The 20,674-nt window shown below is 31.7% G+C and overlaps 1 protein-coding gene across 7 annotated transcripts in view; it reads right to left on the bottom strand.

Moving 5' to 3' along the window:
* The window catches only part of LOC106474038 (kynurenine--oxoglutarate transaminase 3-like), a 69,790-nt gene that overhangs the window by 29,651 nt on the left and 19,465 nt on the right, over positions 1-20,674 (bottom strand). For all 7 annotated transcript variants that reach the window (XM_013934732.2, XM_022379333.1, XM_013934725.2 and 4 more), the window contains 2 exons: positions 12,930-12,988; positions 11,926-12,076 (listed from right to left, as the gene is read on the bottom strand). In XM_013934732.2, the coding sequence (XP_013790186.1) occupies positions 11,926-12,076; positions 12,930-12,988 (210 nt within the window). The remainder of the gene's footprint in view (positions 1-11,925; positions 12,077-12,929; positions 12,989-20,674) is intronic.

Here is a 20,674-nt window from a genome sequence, read left to right as displayed (position 1 = left end):
AACGTAGAGACTCTTCATATAAAGAAATAAATACAATGACAGGATTTAGAGACTCTTCATATAAAGAAATAAATGCAATGACAGAACGTAGAGACTCATCATATAAAGAAATAAATGCAACGATAGACTCTTCATATAGAGAAATAACTGCAAGGATAGAACGTAGAAACTCTTTATATAGAGAAATAAATGCATGAATAAAGTGTATTCTGTTAATATAACATTTTAAGTGAAATGATAAAAATCATAGAATTGTTGATGATGTTTAATTATTGTCAAGCCCAACACAGTTTCTTGAGTTATAAGTCTTCTGACTTAACGGATGTTGACATAACGGATCAAGCGAATCGATACAGTTTAGAAGCTATTTATATGATGAATCAATTAAATAACAAAGTTTATAGACTGTCTACATAACAATTTGTATGGAAGATGCAGTCTCGAGGCTTTCGTTATAACAAGCCAAGTATGAATCGGTACAATACAAGGGTCAGTTGAATTAACGAGCCAAGTGAAAGGACAAAATACAAAGACTGTTTATACAACAAAATAATTGAAATGGTAGAATATAAATAAAGTGTACACAACAATGCAAGTTAAATATTGGACTGTAGGAACTGCTTATATATAACAGTTTAAGTGGAACGACGAAATTTAAAGAATGTCCACACAACACGTCAATTAAATCGTTATAATGCAGGGTTTGTGCTTATAACTAATCAATTAAATCAGTAGAATGTAGAAGGTGTTCCTATAACAATGAAGTACAACTATACAACATAAATAACTTCTATATAACAAGTCCAGCAAAACAAAACATTTCAGAGAGTGTTCACATAATTGATTCAATTGAAATGATACAATTTACAGGCTATCCATATAATAAGTCAAGCGAAATGATAGGAAATGGGAATAACCAGTATATATAAATATATAATAAAAACAAGTGGTGTAATGGGAAAATGTCTGGTTTCGGAGTATCACTTAAATCTTAATCAATTTCTGGTTCTTCAGTTATATATGCAAACATAGGCTGAATTTCAGGCATTTAATTAGTTTACAATTACCAGCCATTTGCCGGTTAAGTTTATATAACCAACTAATATATGTAAGTCATAAATATACAATTCAGATATCATCTTGAGTTTATATATCTCTACATCATAAAATATGTATAAATTGTGTACATTTTTAGCCATTATTTTAAACATAGAATAATTTGATCATTTTAAAATGCTACATTTTAAACATGCAAATTTAATACTGTAAAATAATATATTTACAATTAAAGTTTATTTTACAAATACTTGTAGTTATTTCAATCACACCAAAATAAATAAAACAGGAGCAGCGTTCCGGTCTGCTCCGGCTCCACTACACCTTTGTTAATAACTTGTAAAGAAATTTAGAGATTTACATACCTTCGGGTACTCCATGACAGACAACCACTAAGACTGAAAAGAAGAAAATCTGTCATGAAATAGAAGATAAATTTGTACTTCCTTAAACATACAGGTGAGAAGTAAAATAATACTTGGGATTATTAGCTACCTTATTTTTGTTTTACTTAAAATGCAAATGTATAAGAAGTACAATTAATACAAAATTTATACAAACTACGAATCTGATGAAACTCTTTTAAACGACTGCTTATAAGATTCGAAACTCAAGCAGTCTATTTAAAGTGGCTCAGCTGTAAATATGAAGGCTTATAACGCTAAAATACGGTTGTGATATCCACAATGGGTACAGCACAGATAGCCCATTGTGTAACTTTGCGCTTAACAATTAAACAAACAAACAACTTTTTCAGGGTTACAAAGCAAGTTCAACAACGTTCAGTATAGGAACCTCCCCCCCCAAAAAAAAACGAATACTATCTAGCTGTTGTTGTTTCAGTGGTATAATTTTTATTTCTGTAGTACGATCTATTTATATTTTCTTTTAACTCATGCTTAACTTTAACACAGAGTCTTACAGACTTATTAAGTTTGAAGGAATGACCCGACTTAGATACCAGTGGAGCCTTCAGCAACTCTCACAGCACGTCGTGGATTACCAGGTTTAATTTGAACTGATGTGGTTCATTGTCAATAAACTAACGTGTAGTTAATTCGTCAAAATCATTAATACATTTCCAACGTGAAGTAAATTCACCAAAATCATTAATACATTTCGAACGTATAAACCATACGACTTATAAACCATAAAAATTATGGGTTTGTTTGTAATTAAGCATAAAGCTACACAAAGGGCTATCTGTGCTCTGCCCACCACGGTATCAAAACCTTATCATTATTCTGATAATGCTTTAAATAAAAGTCGATATCATATTATAATTAAGTGGAATACTTTTCTGTATAAACTGCACTAATACTTACCCACACAGGCGAGTAATAGTAAAGTTCTTTCTCCCCTCATCTTTGCAACAAAATGTAAAAGTCAGTCTCAGACCAAGCTAACTTTTATAGCTTGTTATTTTCTTTCACGAGAACCAATCGGGATTTCTGAACAGTCATCAGGCGATCAACTTTTATTATTACATGTATTTGTATGTATGTTAAAGTAATGACATCAAGGTTAAAACTGTATCTATATCCGATCTCAACTAGCAATCCTAAATGCTGACTTGTGTACTTCTTTTTTTAAAAAAAACAAAAACTATTACAAATTAAGCATTTTATACAAATGTAATCACTTTCAATAAAGCTGAGTTAAAGTATCGAATTTTTCAGAATAAGCATCTTTCAGTTCAAGCACTTGAAACCCATGACGCAGGCTAGAGGGGCTCAAACACTCACTTGTGCATTTCTGTAACGTATTATTTGAAATTTTTAAATAAGGAGAAAAGCTCAATCAAATCGTAGTAATCGTGTAATGGTTTGACATTTTTGTCAAGAAAGTTACTTTCTTCGGGATGTTTTCTTTAGTCTCCAGTGAAATAGGTTGACCGAGATCGTAACTACTCTAATAAAAACTCTTATTGCACATTGTCTAAATTTTCACCTAAAATTACTATATTAAAATAATTAATGTTAGTGTTAATACAAGGAAGACGAAAACAATTTTATTTGAAATAATGTTACCAAATAAGGCCAAGATCTGTAAGTCTAATTTTCTTTGCCACTAGATGTTTGTTTGTTGTTAAACAGAAAGCTACACGATGAGCTATCTGTGCTGTGCCCACCACGGGCATCGTAACCCAGTTTTTAGCGTTATAAGCTTTCAGACTTATCGCTGAGCCACTGGGGGCTTGCCTCTAGAATCCCCAAAAAGCAAACAGTTTGAACATGTTTACGTACATTGTTGAAGAGCATTTCTTACGAACATGACTTGCACTGAGTAGGTATTTTTGGGACAACTGTAGAAAATAGTTTACTATCTGCTGACTAGAGGACGCTTCGTGTGTAGAAACTATATGTTACAAAAAACTCAGAAAACTAATTTCTTGGTACAGATTTCGTTGTGATTAGCCCCACAGCGGTATGTCTGCGGACTTACAACGCTAGAAACCGGGTTCCGATACCCGTGGTGGGCAGAGCACAGATATCTCTTGTGTAGCTTTGTGCATAATTAAAAACAAACAAACAAATAAATCGTTGTGATTAATAAGCACTTTTAGAATTATCCCTAGTCGTAACAGATTACGTGATTTTTATAATTACTTACTACGACCGTTAAATGATGTTATATTTGTAGGTGTGATATCCCTTTTCTTCCCCAGGCCGTGAATAATTAATAAAAAAAGGTATGGGTGTCTTGGTTTCACCACACATGACATATAATGTTAAAATATTTAAGAAGCGATTTAAGACGACATATCTCCTTACAAACCTTGCTTACTGTATACTAACTCATGACAATCCTCATAAATAAAGCGTGCTGGTAAAAATAAATAAATAAATAAATATATATATATATATATTCTAAATTTCAAGTTGATGCAACGTTCAAGAGATGATGTTCGTAATGTTTTTGACACGGACACTGCAACGTCAGCTAGGCTTCACTGAGCGTGCTGAATAGTTTGAAATTGGTAGTTTTGCAAATTCTTCAGTTATCTTGTGTGCGTGATATTTATTATATGTGTTATTCAATGTTGTTTATAATTCACTCTGTATAAGCGAAGATAGGAAAGTGGTGGTGAGAGAATTGAGTGACGAAACATATCTGAATAAATGGCACTCGTGGAAGCACGTGACAAAGCAGATTTGTGTATATGATGCTGATGAAAAGTACACGACGTAACAGATCTGTGTATCTGGTGATGGTGAGGAAAAGTGAATAACGAAACACATCTGTCTGTGTGATGACGAGAATGAAATAAACAAATATGGGTAAGTGGCAGTGATGGAACACCGTGACGAGACGTTTGTGTGTGAGAGGTGGTGATGAAAAGTGCACGACGAAACAAATCTGTGTAATATGGTGGTGGTGGTGGTAAGTGCACGACTTGACAGATCTGTTTATGTAGTGATGGTAAATACACAACGAAACAGATCTGTGTAAGTGGTGATGGTAAATACACAACGAAACAGGTCTGTGTATGTAGTGATGGTAAATACACAACGAAACAGATCTGTGTATGTAGTGATGGTAAATACACAACGAAACAGATGTGTGTAAGTGGTGATGGTAAATACACAACGAAACAGATCTGTCTAAGTGGTGATGGTAGTAAATGTACGATGAAACAAATCTTTGTATGTGTTAGTGGCGGTGGTAAGTGTATGACCTGACAGATCTGTGCATGTAGTGATGGTAAATACACAACGAAACAGATCTGTGTATGTAGTGATGGTAGCAAATGTACGATGAAACAAATCTTTGTATGTGTTGGTGGCGGTGGTAAGTGTATGACCTGACAGATCTGTGTATGTAGTGATGGTAAATACACAACGAAACAGATCTGTGTATGTAGTGATGGTAAATACACAACGAAACAGATCTGTGTAAGTGGTGATGGTAGTAAATGTACGATGAAACAGATCTTTGTATGTGTTGGTGGTGGTGGTGGTAAGTGTATGACCTGACAGATCTGTGTATGTAATGCTGGTGGTAGTAAATGTACGACAAAATAGATCTGTGCATGTGATGACCAAATAAATATGGGTATGGGTTAGTGATGACGAGTATATAATACAGCAGTTTTATGATCATCATTAATAAAATTTGATTGAATAATTAATTAATAATTATTAATATTAATATATTGTTTTTGTTGTTGTTATCAAAGAACAAGTACCCTCTATTATAAAATGTAAAATACACATGTTCTATACATTTCTGCATTCAAAAACTATTGTACATTGTATTACTTTTAATTTGAATTACTTCTCAATAACCTTTCACTTGAAAAAAAAAAAAGAGTAAAAATATCGCGATCAGCATGATCAGCCACTAGAATTAATAAGAGTGGAATGCGTTTTATTAAGAAAAAAAAAGAATCTTGGAGCATCACAACATCGTTACAATCTTTGGCCTAAGGCTGTAATGTCCACAAAGCACACCGCTTCTTCTTCCACGCTTTTCATAATCCATCTTGTACACAAGAATGGCGGTTTTTCAGTGCCCGTTTTAACATTCAGATTGCAGAGAAATCCATAGGCGACTTTGTCGGCATGTCTTCATGTCGAATAACCTAAATACTTGTTTCATTCTCCAGCTTCTTGATGTATGAAACGGTTGAATGAGAGAAGCCTAATTTTAGTGAACCCATAACCTGTGGGCTTAATTTTCAATCGGAGATACTTCTTCATTATGTTGTGTACTGTTGTAGGAAGTACCTAGAGTAGTTTTGGACACTGAGCTTTGTGTTCGTGAATTCTCATCTGTTACAAGACACTGTACTTTCCTTACCATGGCTGGGGTACGCTTTATTGCAGGTCTTTTTGTGAATGGTCCTGGTACCCCAAATTAATCCACGTTCCTCTGTTTTTCCAGTGTATTCAAGTACAAGAGAAATCCCCGTCTTGGAAACTCTAAATCCCTGATCTGAGCACGTTGTTATGATCTGAGTTTATGGATATTTTATGTGGGATAGCTGATTTTGCTATGACAAATTTACAAAAGAAACTATTGTGCATTATATTCTTAATTTGAAATATTTCTAAATTATCATCTGCCTCAAAAAAATAGTAAAAATATAGCGGTCAGCGTGATCAGCCACTAGAATTACAAACAGTGGCGTGAGCTTTATTAAAACAAAATTTGGAGCATCACTACATCGTTAGAGTCCACGTCGCCACGTGCGGTAAATACACTATCTGACGACTGTGCATCTCGACATTAACCTTGCAGAGTAATTTCAATTGTGAAAAGTTCCGGCGTGAGACTGTTATGTTCACATCACAAAGTACACCAATTGTAACTCTATTATAACGTGAAATTTATATATGCAACATAACTCGTAAAAGAAAATAAGCAATGGAATAAGTAAGTCCACAAAACAAAAATGAGTTTTTTTAGTAAGCTTCCCTGGTTTGCTGTTATATGCATTTCAAACATTTTAAATTAATTTTCTAAGCCGATTCTTTCTGAGACCATTCTTCAGTTTTCTAAGTGGATAATCATCACACCAACTAAGTGTTATGTACACTTTTGGAAAAATGGCAATTCGAAGTTATTTTTCCTACTTTGAGATACATAAATAGACCATTCTTAATTTATTGGTTTCGAAAGTTCTTTTAACCCGCTGTGATGCGATTATCTTAAAAAAAAATTACAATTTTGAAAGAAACACCGAAAACAAAACTTAACCAAAATATTAGAAGTTGTTTTGGACAAAGAACTTACTTGCATAACAAATCTGAGTAATAAAGGAATCAAAAAATTGAAAAAACACACACACACACACACACACTAAAACGTTATCTGATAAATAGATCATTTGTGAATGATATATTATAAAATGCTTTTGAAGAGTTTTCGTTAAAACCGCTAGAGGAAGATCTATAAATATTAACAATATATTTTTAGCCGAGGCATAGCAGCTCATAGAACGGCTCCGAGTTTGTTTTTTCCAAGTACAAACTTTTAGCTCATAACTCCTGTATCTCTTGACCGATTTGAGATCTAATTACAGTCTTGGACTTATGTTTTTTAATAAAAAATATTTTTCTGGTCGCAAATCACTTTAGAACTTATTATTTAATAGTCACGATATTAAAATGTCTTAGATGACGCTTAGAAATGCCCAGTGAATATACAGTTGATTAAAATAAAAGTTAGAATAAGATTTAAGAGGCTTAGGTTTTTATCATCTTTTTATACGTCTTTTCTTTGTAGCCAAATTTTGTATCTCACTAAATGAAAGGCGCCAATGATATATTTTTCTTTTCTTTTACTTTTTTTTTTTGGTGGGTGGAAGGGGGACTTCACAATACCTGATGTTTAATTAAGAAATAATTTCGAAATTAAAGTTAATTTGGAGACAATGATTCAAACTTCTATATATACATATTCATTACTTATTACCATTGGTCAAGATAGTCGATAAGCATGTACATTATCCAGGTTACAACATAGAAAACGGATTATTATCCATCACTTAGAATCTATTTGTAACAGGAAACAAAATGTTACGCCTTTTAAAATATATTGCATTTTTACCTTGAAATTAGCCCGTTTGATAAGTAGATGAAAAGAAATTAAGTCTTTCAGGAGCTCAAATATGATGTAAGGTTGTTATAGCACATTTTTTATTGTTTTCCAATAGATACCAGTTTTATATTACTACACTTTTCAATGGATATTGTAGTTGAAAGCATGGATTCAATAGCTAAATTTTCAAACACCAGCACATATGGTTGGTAGAAACATAACTTTTCTATCACATTTGCATGGGAGATTTTCAGTAAAGTCTTAAGGACACAATTTTACACCTTTTCTCTGAGGAGTTAAATCTATAAATGTAATTCACAATATAGTTAATATACGTTTAAACCATTTTAAAATTTGAACGTATAATATTTCGTTTCTGTGTCTACACTACTTGTCTCTCGTGACATTATTAAAAGGTGAAATGAAACTTCAAATATAAAATTAAAGAAATTATCTTACCGTTTTCGTCTGAGCAGCGGATTTCTAGTGTCACAGTCAATTGGCTTTTTTTAAGCTGAAAACAATAAGGCATTATTGAGGTTAAATAAAACCAATTCTCTTATAAATGTTTTCTGTATTAGATGAACTTATAAATCTGATTGCAAGTAACACGAAATCAAATTGTAAAATGTTTTTCTTGTATCACAAAGAGTTGAATATTTATTGTTTAAACGTAAAGCTGTACAGTGGACAGTCCGTGCCATGCCCTCTGCAAGGGATAGATTCTCGATTTTGAGCGTTATAAGTAATGAAGTCAGCGGATTGCAAGTTACAATAGGTAAAACGTTTAATAACTGTGGAATTCAATAAAATTCGTTTGAAATGTTTTGGAATATTATACTCATCTTTTTCAATTTACCGTATTTGTTTAAAGGATAAAAACTGAAATGACTAGTTTAGGCAATAAAATAATTCAATCATTTCACCAGAATTTCAAGAAATTTAATAAAGAAAATCAGAATTGTAATTACATTTGTCCTTATTCTTGTTTCCTAAATTCTTTGAGACGCCAATCACTCCAAGCTTAAGTTTCATTCTTATCCACTTTCTGGTGTTTTTCATGTGTAAACGAATTTTGACATTTAAATAAAGTGCATCGGTGAAGTAAAAAGATTACACTCACGAAGAATAGAAATTAAGCTGTTCAACACAATAGCGAGTACTCTGTTTCAAGTATTTGCAGTTTGTCATTCATATTGTTAATAAAAAAATCGGTGAGAGAATAAAACGAGATTATAAGCTTTATGATTTGAATAGCATAAATCTGAAATAGAAATACATTATTCTTTCTTCATTATGAAACCTTTGTCACTTGAAAAGACTTTCAATTATAGATTTGTCAGATAGGGTATCGTATTTTTGAGTTAAATTGATTTATTTAACCTACGTGTTTTCCTACTATCATGAATCGATTTTCAGATGTGATATCTCGAACTAAAGAGCGAATTCCAGGTACTCTAACTATTAAAAAAAATACTTTATGTCAAATAATCGACGTAGTTGAACAAGAAAATTACAAATACAACGTAACCGTAAGGCTATCTTTTACCCTGGAGGCTGGGCGTGGTTTTATGGTTAGCGTGCCCGGACTGGGAATCCGACGATTTTTGATTCACAGTTATGCTTCGATAACCCTCTATCAAACTACAAACTAAAATAAACCCATTTACACCTTTGGAATTATATTTTCCATTCCCTTAAATATATATGTGTAATTGATATTATATAATATATTCTTCTGTTTCATATACACATATATACATAAATTATCCAACAGCTATGTTAAATTTTAAAATTTAATGGAAGAATAAAGTAAAAGGAACGTAAAAACAGCATAGCACATGAAAGGGTTACCAATAAAGCTAAGGTATAAACTACAATGTAGGAAGAGTAAAATGTTACCTAATAAGAAAGGGATCTGTTGAAGTAGGACCCAAATAGCTATAGAGACACATCATAGTTAACCTATCATAGTCTATCATAGTTAACCTATTCAAATGAACCACATTTAGATAAGACAAAAAAAAAGCTAAAATAAAAGCCGATGTGATTTCTAAAGCCCACATCTAAAAACCCGCATTCACCATGTGCAAACAGTTGTGGAAAGGTAGTTGTTCCAAATGAAACCGAATTATACAAATAAAACAGGTTACAACAACAGTACTGCTGAGACTATATAAAGACAAATGTATCTCTTGAAGCTAGTAAATCTTGTCTAGATTAAACATTACAGCTATTAGACGAAACTATATCCTTTATACATACTTTATAAAAGGCCTTTGAAGCCAATATTGTTTATTAGAGTCTTAGTAATAGTTTAGTTCATTTTCAGCACTTACACTAAATGTAATAATTGTTTCAGTATACATGTGTTTTAATATAGAGAGAGTGTTGTTCAATTATGAACATGTTAGTGGTACTCCGCGATTACAAACTAGTTGTTTGTAACATAACTTACTGGAAATGTTTGGAAAATTTTAACGAACTAATAAGTATTTCATAGATAGGAATTCCCTAGTTGAAGCACCTTTGGTATGGTAAACGATTTAACGTTTATAAAGTCCAGACTTTCGTGTATTTCGGTTTCTGACCGTTCCTGCTGGGAGTTGATCGCATCAAATTGAAGGATTTTACACTGAACTTCAACGAGAATGGAGAAAAAATAAAACACACACACGTAATCCTTGAGTTAATAATCTTGCTTAGAAATACTCTGGACTCCTTGACTAACACTTTATTGTAAATTGTCATTGCTTCTGGTGTTAATGGGCCCCACCTAAGTGGATCCAACGGGCGTTATCAGAAAACATATAAAAATATAATTAAATCAATGTCTGTTGCCCTGTTTACTGCTATACTGGTTACAGTACGTATCTAAAAACTTCATTAGGCTCTGATTCATATGAAGATTACTTATCTCAGATTTTTGAAAAGCTCCAGAACATTGAAAATGCTAGTTTATCAACAGATTATAATCAGAAGCAATTTTGAGTTTTAAGAAATTTGGACACTACTATGTGAACTAATAATAAAAACTATCATTTAAAAATTCAAAAAATAGTATTTTTAAATTTTTAAACAAACTCTACCGTCACTCTAAACAAGCCTATTATACTAAGCTTAGAAAAACATAAACCTGAACAGTGAAATAAAATGATCTACAGCCCTTCCAAACCTATAATGACGTACTCATGAGATATCATTGGGATTATGGTCGAAAATATCATTAACAGAGAGGAAACCCAACTGATGAAACAATACATTATATTCTTTACAAGTAATAATGTAAGAAAAGTATACTTAATTAGATATAGTGATGACCAGGTTGATTCTAAGTTTCACTCTAAGCACATATGTTACTCCCATCGGAAGTTATTGTTATTAATAGTACCTGATGATGACAAAACCTTGTCGAAACGTTGTACATTTGCTGGGAACCCACTTTGAGACTAATAATGGCTGGAAACGGCTTGAATGGGTAATGAAGAAAAACTTTAATATAAGTTTAACATAAACTTCATCAAATTTTCAAGTCTGACTTTTTTTTTAGCCACAGCATAGCAGCTCATAAAATGGCTCCAAGTTTCAAATGATGTATTTGACCATGCCCAAGGTTTCATATATTAATTTACTTTAATCCTGACTAAAAGAATTTCAGTTTGAGGGTAGGCTGGTAGAGATCCTGACGAGTAATAAAATCGAATCAGGTATACATGCATCACATGCTTGGTATTTCTGATGCCCAAAAATATAGCTAATAAAAGTAAAAAAAAAAATGACTCGTAGATTAATTTACTCTAATCCTGCTTAAAATAATTTCAAGTGCTACAGCTTTTGAAGATTCCCTTGTTTAAATTTCAACTAATATATACAACTGTTTATATCCAACCAAAGCAAGGAAAGTCAATTCCCATCCTCAATTATTTATTAAAAGCAGTAGAGATTCACAGTTAATTTTCATACATTTGTTTATGTTTTTATTACATAAATGAGAAAAATTTTGATTCAGAATATAAACCACTCTCCAAAACAAAAACTTTAAAAGATATGGCCTTTTCTTGTACTTGGATGTAAATCTATCTTTTTTCAAAAGATAAAAAGTCTGCACATAACAGTATTCTATTTGATACGTAAACAAATCCGTAATGAAAATAACACGAAAAGTTAAAATACTGTATTTTTATAAAACATTTTAAATAAAGTTTCATAAAATTATAAATCTGTATTTTGAAATATGGCACAATGTCCAACTGTCTCAAAGATCTGATAGACATTTTCTAGAACAATTAATTTCTACTCATGCACATATGAATACAAACTTACAAAACCTCGAGTGTACTGATTGAGAAGAACATTTGGTCCTGTTACAGCATCACTCAAAGCTTTTGTAACAAACTCAGGAGCTGCAAAGTCAGGAAAACCCTGTCCTAAATTGACTGGCTTCACCTCCTGGGCAAGTCTAATGAATTCCACCCTGGAAAAAAAAAGTAAAGGTCTTAAAGACAAATTATCAATATAGTAGACGATATCCACAAGATAGATTGTATAGCAAGTTTTATGAAATGCTAAGATATTTAATGATTTTTATTTTTTGGTTTTGTTAGGGTTCTACTTTTCTATAAAAAACATGGGATATTAATGTCCAGAAAAAATAAGTAAAACCATAAGAGGTAAAAATACATAGCTTCTATTTTATAATATAAATACTTGTTTCTATTCATTATGTAACCTAATAGTATAAACATTTTCTTTAAATAAATTTCTGAAACTTTCCAAAATCATTTAAAATTAACACTTGCAATAGATAATATAAAATGCATTATGTAAATCGCAATTTTATATAACATAGATACTAATTCTCAGGACATAATACTTTATAACAGAACTAAGTGAATTATTATTGAAACGGCTCACAGTAACTTTTCTGTGTATGTTTTACATGTGTGTGTGTGCTTATATATTTTTCATTATGCAAAAGTGTGTATTTTAAGCACTAGTACAAAAATGAAACTGAATTTTAAATGCTGTAAAATGCACAAGTTACCAACCCTTGCTAAGCCAGTAATTTTCACTTATCATTTTTGTAGTGAATCATGTATCAACTAGTTCAGATTCATGGATTGATATTGAGAATAACTAAATACTTCCAGCCTTAATGCAAACACCACCAATAAAGAACCGAGTGGTTTTCTGAACAGAATCCTTAACTTGATGTGTGGAAGGATATTCTGTTACCTGATCAGCAATGACGAGAGTAAACCACAGACGCAGTTAAAAATTAACACATACTAGAAACATATGAAAATATCTAAACTCTAGTTTCTTACCAAACACTCTCTTGCATTCCTTTGAGACGGTCTGCTGCAACATGACTTGTTCTTGAAGACTAAAATAATTAAATTTATAATTACCAATAATATACACGCATCCATATTGCAATACAAGTTATTAATTACTATATTTTGAAAACCTGACTCACATCTCTTTTGATACTTTTATACTCTAAAGAACACAAGTTCAAAATGTTACCTCACTGGTATATGTAATGTCAGTAAATTTACTAATACATTAATTATTGTCAAAACAATTATCAAAACTGTTGACATAATTAATTACTAACTGGGGATGAGCTCATTAATAAAGAAGCACAATCAAAAAACTTAAAAATTAGATAAGGTTAGAAAGACATTTAAAACCCATGTTGAAATGTATTTAATTGCCATTTTTGTTATTTATTTAACTTTATTCATTTACATGTTCTAGAAGTTTAGCACAAGCTCTCCTCCTCCAGTTGCAGTTCCATCACAGTACATTTGTCAGTGTGCAGTCCACGTAACATTGCATCATACCCAATTAATCACAATAAGGCAACCACCCAGCATTATTACCTCATTATTATAAAGCTGAGGCATCCATCCTACATCCAGAGGGTATAAGGATCATTTGTAAAGCTTGAACTAATAAATTAAATCATGAATTTGTATTTATATGCAAAATTTATTTCACGCATAATTAACTTTACAACTTCTTTATTTCACGCATAATTAACTTTACAACTTCTTTATTTCACACATAATTTACTTTACAACTTCTTTATTTCACACATAATTTACTTTACAACTTCTTTATTTCACACATAATTTATTCTACATTATAGAAATGGAATTACAATTGCTTTACATTATTACTTTTACTAATCCCTATCTACAGCCTCGGTTAAGGAGAAAGTTTGTTTTAAAACTTGTATAGCTTAAGAAAAATTTAAGAGAAGGATAAACTGAACATATGAATTATAAATTTAATATTAGCTGTACGTGTGAGTGTATAGAAATGAATGATAACCAATAATTTTTATCTTGTGGTTTTAGGTTTTGACCCACTGAAGTACACTAACAAACAGCAGAGCGCTAATTAGGGTGGGGTAATAGTCTTGCAGATATGCAACATAGTCAAACAATTGTGGGTTGATATGTACATCGCTGATATTTGGTATAGTTATAGACCACAGCCCAGAGATTTTTAGAAATGCAGCCATCACAAAAAAGGCCTATGTTATCTTTGGAATCCATTATAAAAAAATGGATGCAAAAAATGTTGATGATGCTGATAAATTGGTATTATATTACAGCTAAATGAACTTAAATGTTGTTATACACAGATATATCGTCTTTTATTTATGATAAAAACAACAAACAATATATATTTAAAACTTTGGTGAAAAAAGTGCTGATTTAGCAACATATAAAATGGCATTATATAATTAAATTTAACTTCCACCAAAAGAAAAGTTGAAGACCAGCCTGCAAGTGGCTTTCCTCAAGATTGACTGTTCTTTGTTCTCGACACATTATATTGCATGTCAGTCACGAGACAGTAACCTGGATGACTTTTTTTTTTGCCATAAAAATCAACCATATCCTCCATTGTTGTCCCTGTTTGGTCAACTAAGACTGGGATCCCAATCTGACCTTCACGGCTGTCTAGAGAGCCATGCGCAGATTAAACAAGATGTCCCAAACACTGATGTAACCATATTAGATGGAGCCATGTTGGTCAACATTCTCAAACCTATCGGTGTTAAAACTTTTGAGGAGTATGCACTGAATATATTCTTACCATACACTGAAATTCAGATGCATCATGCCAGTCAAGTGGATATAGTCTGATACTAGTACCATGAGAATAATCTGAAATCTCAAGCCAGAGGCAAGCGTGGCAAAGACATCAGAAGAAGAGTTGATGATTCCATCAGCCTTCCAGGGCAGTGGCAACAGTTTCTGCAGCTTGATGCAAACAAGACTGAGCTGTTTGCCTTTTTAACAAAGCACATCATGCACATTAAAATAATTTGGAAAGCAAGGCTCAATTAACTTTAAATGAATACTGATTCGTACATATTTTTACTTTATAGATCCAAAAGATGGTCCACGTAATTTGCATACATTTTTCAATCATCACTTGTGGCTCTATATTTAAAAAGCCAAAATTTTGTCTTGAAGGATGTGGTTCCAACTACAACTGGGCAGTTAATGAAATTTGGTAATTGGTTAATCACCAGATTCATTAATCAATTACATTAAACTAGCACATTTCATAAGACTTGAATAGTTGGAATAAACAAAAATAGTAAATCAGAAACACTAATTTTGATTATTGAATGTGACGCTAATCAATGTTCAGAAGTAATTGATTATATGAGTTAAGATTGCCCAGCTCTAGTTCAACCCTGAAACAACTTTGATTTAGGCACCTCTAACGTTATCTGTGACAAGTGGAATACCCATTTTCTTCAGCTGTGGCCACCAATCAGTTAAAACTTGAAAAAAGAAAATTATATGACTTTTCATCCTTCTTCTTATGTAGTAATAATGCAGCATGATGATAGATTTTTCATTGAATCTAGCATTCTTAAAAGTGTAGACTTGATAAACAAGTCTCCTAAACAGAATGTTGTCATGGCTTGCTATAAATCCATCATATGCAGTCCTCCACATTTGGTGGATACCATCACACTGATGCTCAAAGGTGCCCATAAAATTAGTTTTGCAACAGCCTGTTAGAACCCCATTAAGTCAGTCATGTTGCTTGCTGTTTTGGGCCCATTACTGGTCCTTTTATTCTTATGAAGAAATAAACAATTCTGAATTCAGATCCTGTTACTATCTGTCATGGCAGTGACCATGCAATAAGCTGTTTTATAAAAAGATAAGCTCCGAGATAACTTCATATCACGCTGTTGGCTGCTGTAGCCTCGATACTTTAATTTTAATTGGCCTAGACTAGCGATGTTAGACACACACATATCAAACAATTGTAATTGAGAAACTAAGTCAATGTTTTAAAATTTAAATTACAAGTTTAGATATTAATATTAGTAAATTCAGACTAGCAACAAGAATTTTAGCAAATTTGGCAGTGACCTAAATTGTATCTGATAAACTATTTTTTGCTTTCAAGGCCACAAGGGATGCCATACTGATCAGAAATCATCATAGTTCTGTAGCACACTATGAACACGTCTCAGTTTATTCAGCAAAACTATTTCGTTTGTGGAAAAACAGTGAATGCAAATTAACTTTTATTATCCAATTTTGTAAACAAAGAATTCAGATACAGCATCAACCCATAAACAGCCTCTGTGGACTGTTTGGCAAGTGCTGATTATAGTTCTACATTTTTCAAAAGTGAAGGACTACATGTAACTCCAATATAGTAATAAATTTTTAAACAATTCGTCAGACAAAATTATATTAAAATAAGGCAGATTATTGTATCTTCATGTAGAAATATTTAATTGAACATCCAACTTCATACCTTGCATGAAAATTATTCTGAGAATTTTCTTGCTTTTGTTTTTCTAGTGGGGTTTCTTAATTATTTGAGACTTCGCAACTGTTTTAATGTAACCTTGTGCAGTTGGCTCTGAAACCAGTTTACGTATGTTATTTTTGGTTCTTCTTTGCTTTCCATTATGATTGTTATGTATATGTTAGATGGTAAAACACGTGTGGTCTTTCCAAATAAGCTTATTACCCTGACAGTATAACACCACGTCACTTTTACAACCATGACAGTTTTGAAGGATGAAGCCTTCACATACACTGATGGCAAATGATAGAACACAATAAGAATCTCTATTAAAAATTTTACAACTTTGTGCTTTACTGTATTCCTTAATCAGGTTTAGTTATTTCAATGGAAATTGTTTAACACCCGAACAGACCAAGTTCAGAGGTTTTATTAATACAATGTAACATTTATTACATTTTATAAAAATGTATACCGAAACCTTCCGAAAGGTTTATAAAAGGATAAATATATTTTACTGAGAAATCTTGCCCATGAATATTCATTTATAAAGTCATGACAGTCCTTTTTCTTCACATCTCCAGGCTAAAGTATTCCAGCCATCACTTCAGTTTTACATAATATATATACTCATGAAGTGTCATCCAACAAATCTGAAGGAAGACTCGATAACACTTGTTCACAATAGTTGCCTTTCCCCATCTTTACTTCCAATTGAACCATACACATCATCAAACTGAACCCACACTTTTCCTTCGAATTTTATAATTAGACAGAATTAAGATTCTTAATTATATAAAGTATGTTTCACACTGTGTATTGGAAACTACCAAACTATAGACAACTACATTTTAATAAAAACAACCTTTGACCCCTGCTGAAAATAAACAGATAAACCTTGCTAAGTAAAAATGCAAAACAATTCAAACATGTGTGTGCACAATGCTGAACTCTTACAAACAATGAGACAAAATGGCCAAGTATAACATTAAAAAGTATGGCTTGACCATACAAATCTATATTTGTATTAAAGGAGAAATTGGTCTCTTCTTACCCACCACCAAGTCATTTCCATCCCTTGTATAACAAATGCCCCCAAAACTTTTTGAGGCAAATTGTAAAAGGTTTAAAACTTACTTTTCATTTTTCTATTGTGACCAAACTGGCAAAATATTGATAAACAAATGTATGTTCATTTCCAATTTCATTTAAAGTTTGAAACTCAGGCATTAGGGAATGGGTTTTCTTCCTCCACTTGTGTTATTTAATTTGTTTTCTGTATAAATATGCAACATCTTTCCGATTTCTCTGTCACATCATACCATATACATCAATTTTCTGTTAGCTAAAGTGTTCCTATTTTAACTGATGATGCAAAGTTTTTTTACAAATAGTCTGTTTTGATAATTGCTCTGTTCCAAAAAATCCCTACCTGAATCATCATTAACAACAAGAAGATTCCTTACTCAATTTAGGGGAACAACCATTTGCAACATTAGTTTCAATTCTGCTGGTAAACAAGGTAATACTGATAAACTTATAACATCAACTGCTCATAAAGTGTTTGAATAGGCACATCATCTTTAATGCCACTCATTGGTTAGCAATGAGTTCTGTATCATCATTTCTTCAAAGTATAGTTCATTTAGGGGTAGGAATTCCTTGAAGGAAAATTCATTTTATTTCCCCAACATGTGTGTCTTCAGTTAAATGTTTCTTACGGCATGAAATGCACAAGATGTCTGCTGAACAGAAGGTTGGTTCTACTGCTTGGTTATATTTAATTATACTAATAAAGGTAGTTCACATTGAAGCTTAAAAGAAAGTGGCAGTACTGTACCTATCTACGAACTGGTCACATTACATTGGCAGAGAAATAGATTGATTACAGGAGAGAACAACAACAAAGTGTTATATACATATATATATTTGTGAACTAAAGTACAAAGACACAACAACAAAAATTATCTTTAATAGGTCCATATTAATTAACATCTGGTTTCCTTCTGAATAGCCAATACATGGTAAAAAAATTAATCTTATATTTCTATACTCCATTACAAAATAATGTGGCAAACCAATATAATTTGTGTAAAGTAAGCTACAAACTATCAACAATAATTTTTGCAATAAATTTTTTATTATCTCTATAAATTTCACATCCTATGAAACAGATAACAGAAGCCTTATTATTTGCACCCAATCTTGCTTCATTATCATTTTTTGTATATTATATGAACAAGTATTAAGTAGTTTTAACATCTGTGTGTTCCGAGTTGTGACAAAGAGAATCCTTAATAAATGGATGTAAAAAAAACATGATATTCAGTGTTGAATTTCAACAGGACTAGCACTTTGTTTCATGAAGCACAATTCGCCATGTGATAAAGTTTAAAGATTTTTTCACAAATGTGTTTTGCTGACATAAATAAATAAATATTAATGAATGAAGTTTACATGGTATTCAAGGTTGAATTTTGATGTGACTAATATTTTTTTTTTTTGCAATCACAAGAAATAACGTTAAACGGTCTTAAAAAATGTGCATATTTTTATTTGTAACACAATTCTTAATAAATAGATATAGCTTCAAAGATTTACTGATAAGGTTTGGGAACTATTAATATTTTTAGTTTGACTTTTAAATCTTTACAGTTTTCTTATTATAACAAGATATTGTTTTGTGACAACTGACAACAACAAGTAGTAGGTTAATTTTCAACTGTATTTTTTGGTAGTTTACAAACAGCATTGTTTCTACAGTATAATATAATAAACTACTGTCCACTTCTGCAAGACTTGTTGATCATACTAGTTTTCCAAGGATAACATTTTAATAATTTTTGTTTAGGTAACATTAAAGTTACAAATGTTAGTGTTATAACTCATAAAGAAATGCACTTTAAACTATCATTGAAAATCACATTTTTGTATGGTGTATAAAAAGCTCATTCAAGTAAAGTATGATATGATGTTTTTAGCTTCATGCTAAGATTATGGACTGCATATCTGTGATGTCCTGGAAAGTTTCTTTATGGGTAACAATACCTGTGGTACAATAGTTGACTCATATCAACATTTCAGCTTTCTTACTGTTCTTTACTTTAGTCCAGTAGATTCATAAAGAATTCAAGTTGAATCTTGCAATAAGGTAGATGCAGGGTTATTCTACTGTTTCCTATCATAAGAATCTACTGAATGACACTCTGGCACCTTTTCTAATAAGCCAAATAAATCCCTTACCTCACTTGGCTTTCTTTATCTGAAGCAAACAGTTGTGAAAAGGAATGGTACCTTATATATCTTAGGAGAATAATTCTGCTAATTTACTATAACTAGAATATGTAATTGACAATATGATCTTCAGAAATTTCAAAATAGTATTCATTTTTTTTCTATCACGTAAGGATTTTTTACATATCGGGAAAGAAAAAACTTTCTTAGATCAAATTATTATTACATTTACCACAATGAACATTTTTTATTATTATGTTTGTTGATAAAAATACAAACAAACTGAAGAAAAGGGAAGAACACTGATGTCAAATGAATATGCATCCTCATTCATCCTGATGTTTTGTGAAATCTATGTCTTTTAGTCTCAAAACTACGTTTTGTGGTCTATATTTTTTGCGTTGCATTACGATATTTTGTAAAAAATCATGTACGTGATGGAGATTAATAGATAAAATTTTTGGAGTCAGTACAGGAATTACTGTAGAACATGTAAAAATGTCAAGACAATAAAACCATCACAGGCCTGTGAAGTTTTAGAGAGGTGCTAAAACTTTTAAAACTTTACAACATACTTAAAATACATATAATGGAGAACATTTAAACTGGTAGTATAGTAGGCCTAGATCTCTACAGTTCATATAATGGAGTAAGGAAAGTTTAAATTCACATGGGCAGTTTTCTAACCATTTGTGTTCACCATAATGACATCACATATGCTTATGCATACGTAGTGTTGTACACGAAACATATCTCTTGTAATTATTGTTTAATTTTATAATAAGGAAGTGGTGTCTAAATGTCCTACCACATCATTTGTTTTGGTGTCTAATTATCTGTTGTTGTTTTTTGTGGGGGGGATCATTTTATCGACTTTCACTTTTTTGGCTTCTGAGTCTGTATTGAGTATATATTAAACTTTATAAAGATCTAAGAACCTGTACAGTTTTAGAATTGAATACTAAAATATTTCCAATTTTGTTTTGATACATTCATATACTGTAAATATCAAAATATGACGATATCAAAC

This window comes from Limulus polyphemus, unplaced genomic scaffold (assembly GCF_000517525.1).
Source record: "Limulus polyphemus unplaced genomic scaffold, Limulus_polyphemus-2.1.2 Scaffold135, whole genome shotgun sequence".
Classification (NCBI taxonomy): domain Eukaryota; kingdom Metazoa; phylum Arthropoda; class Merostomata; order Xiphosura; family Limulidae; genus Limulus; species Limulus polyphemus.
The sequence above is the reverse complement of the archived record's forward strand: the minus strand, read 5'-3'. Positions and strand labels throughout refer to the sequence as shown.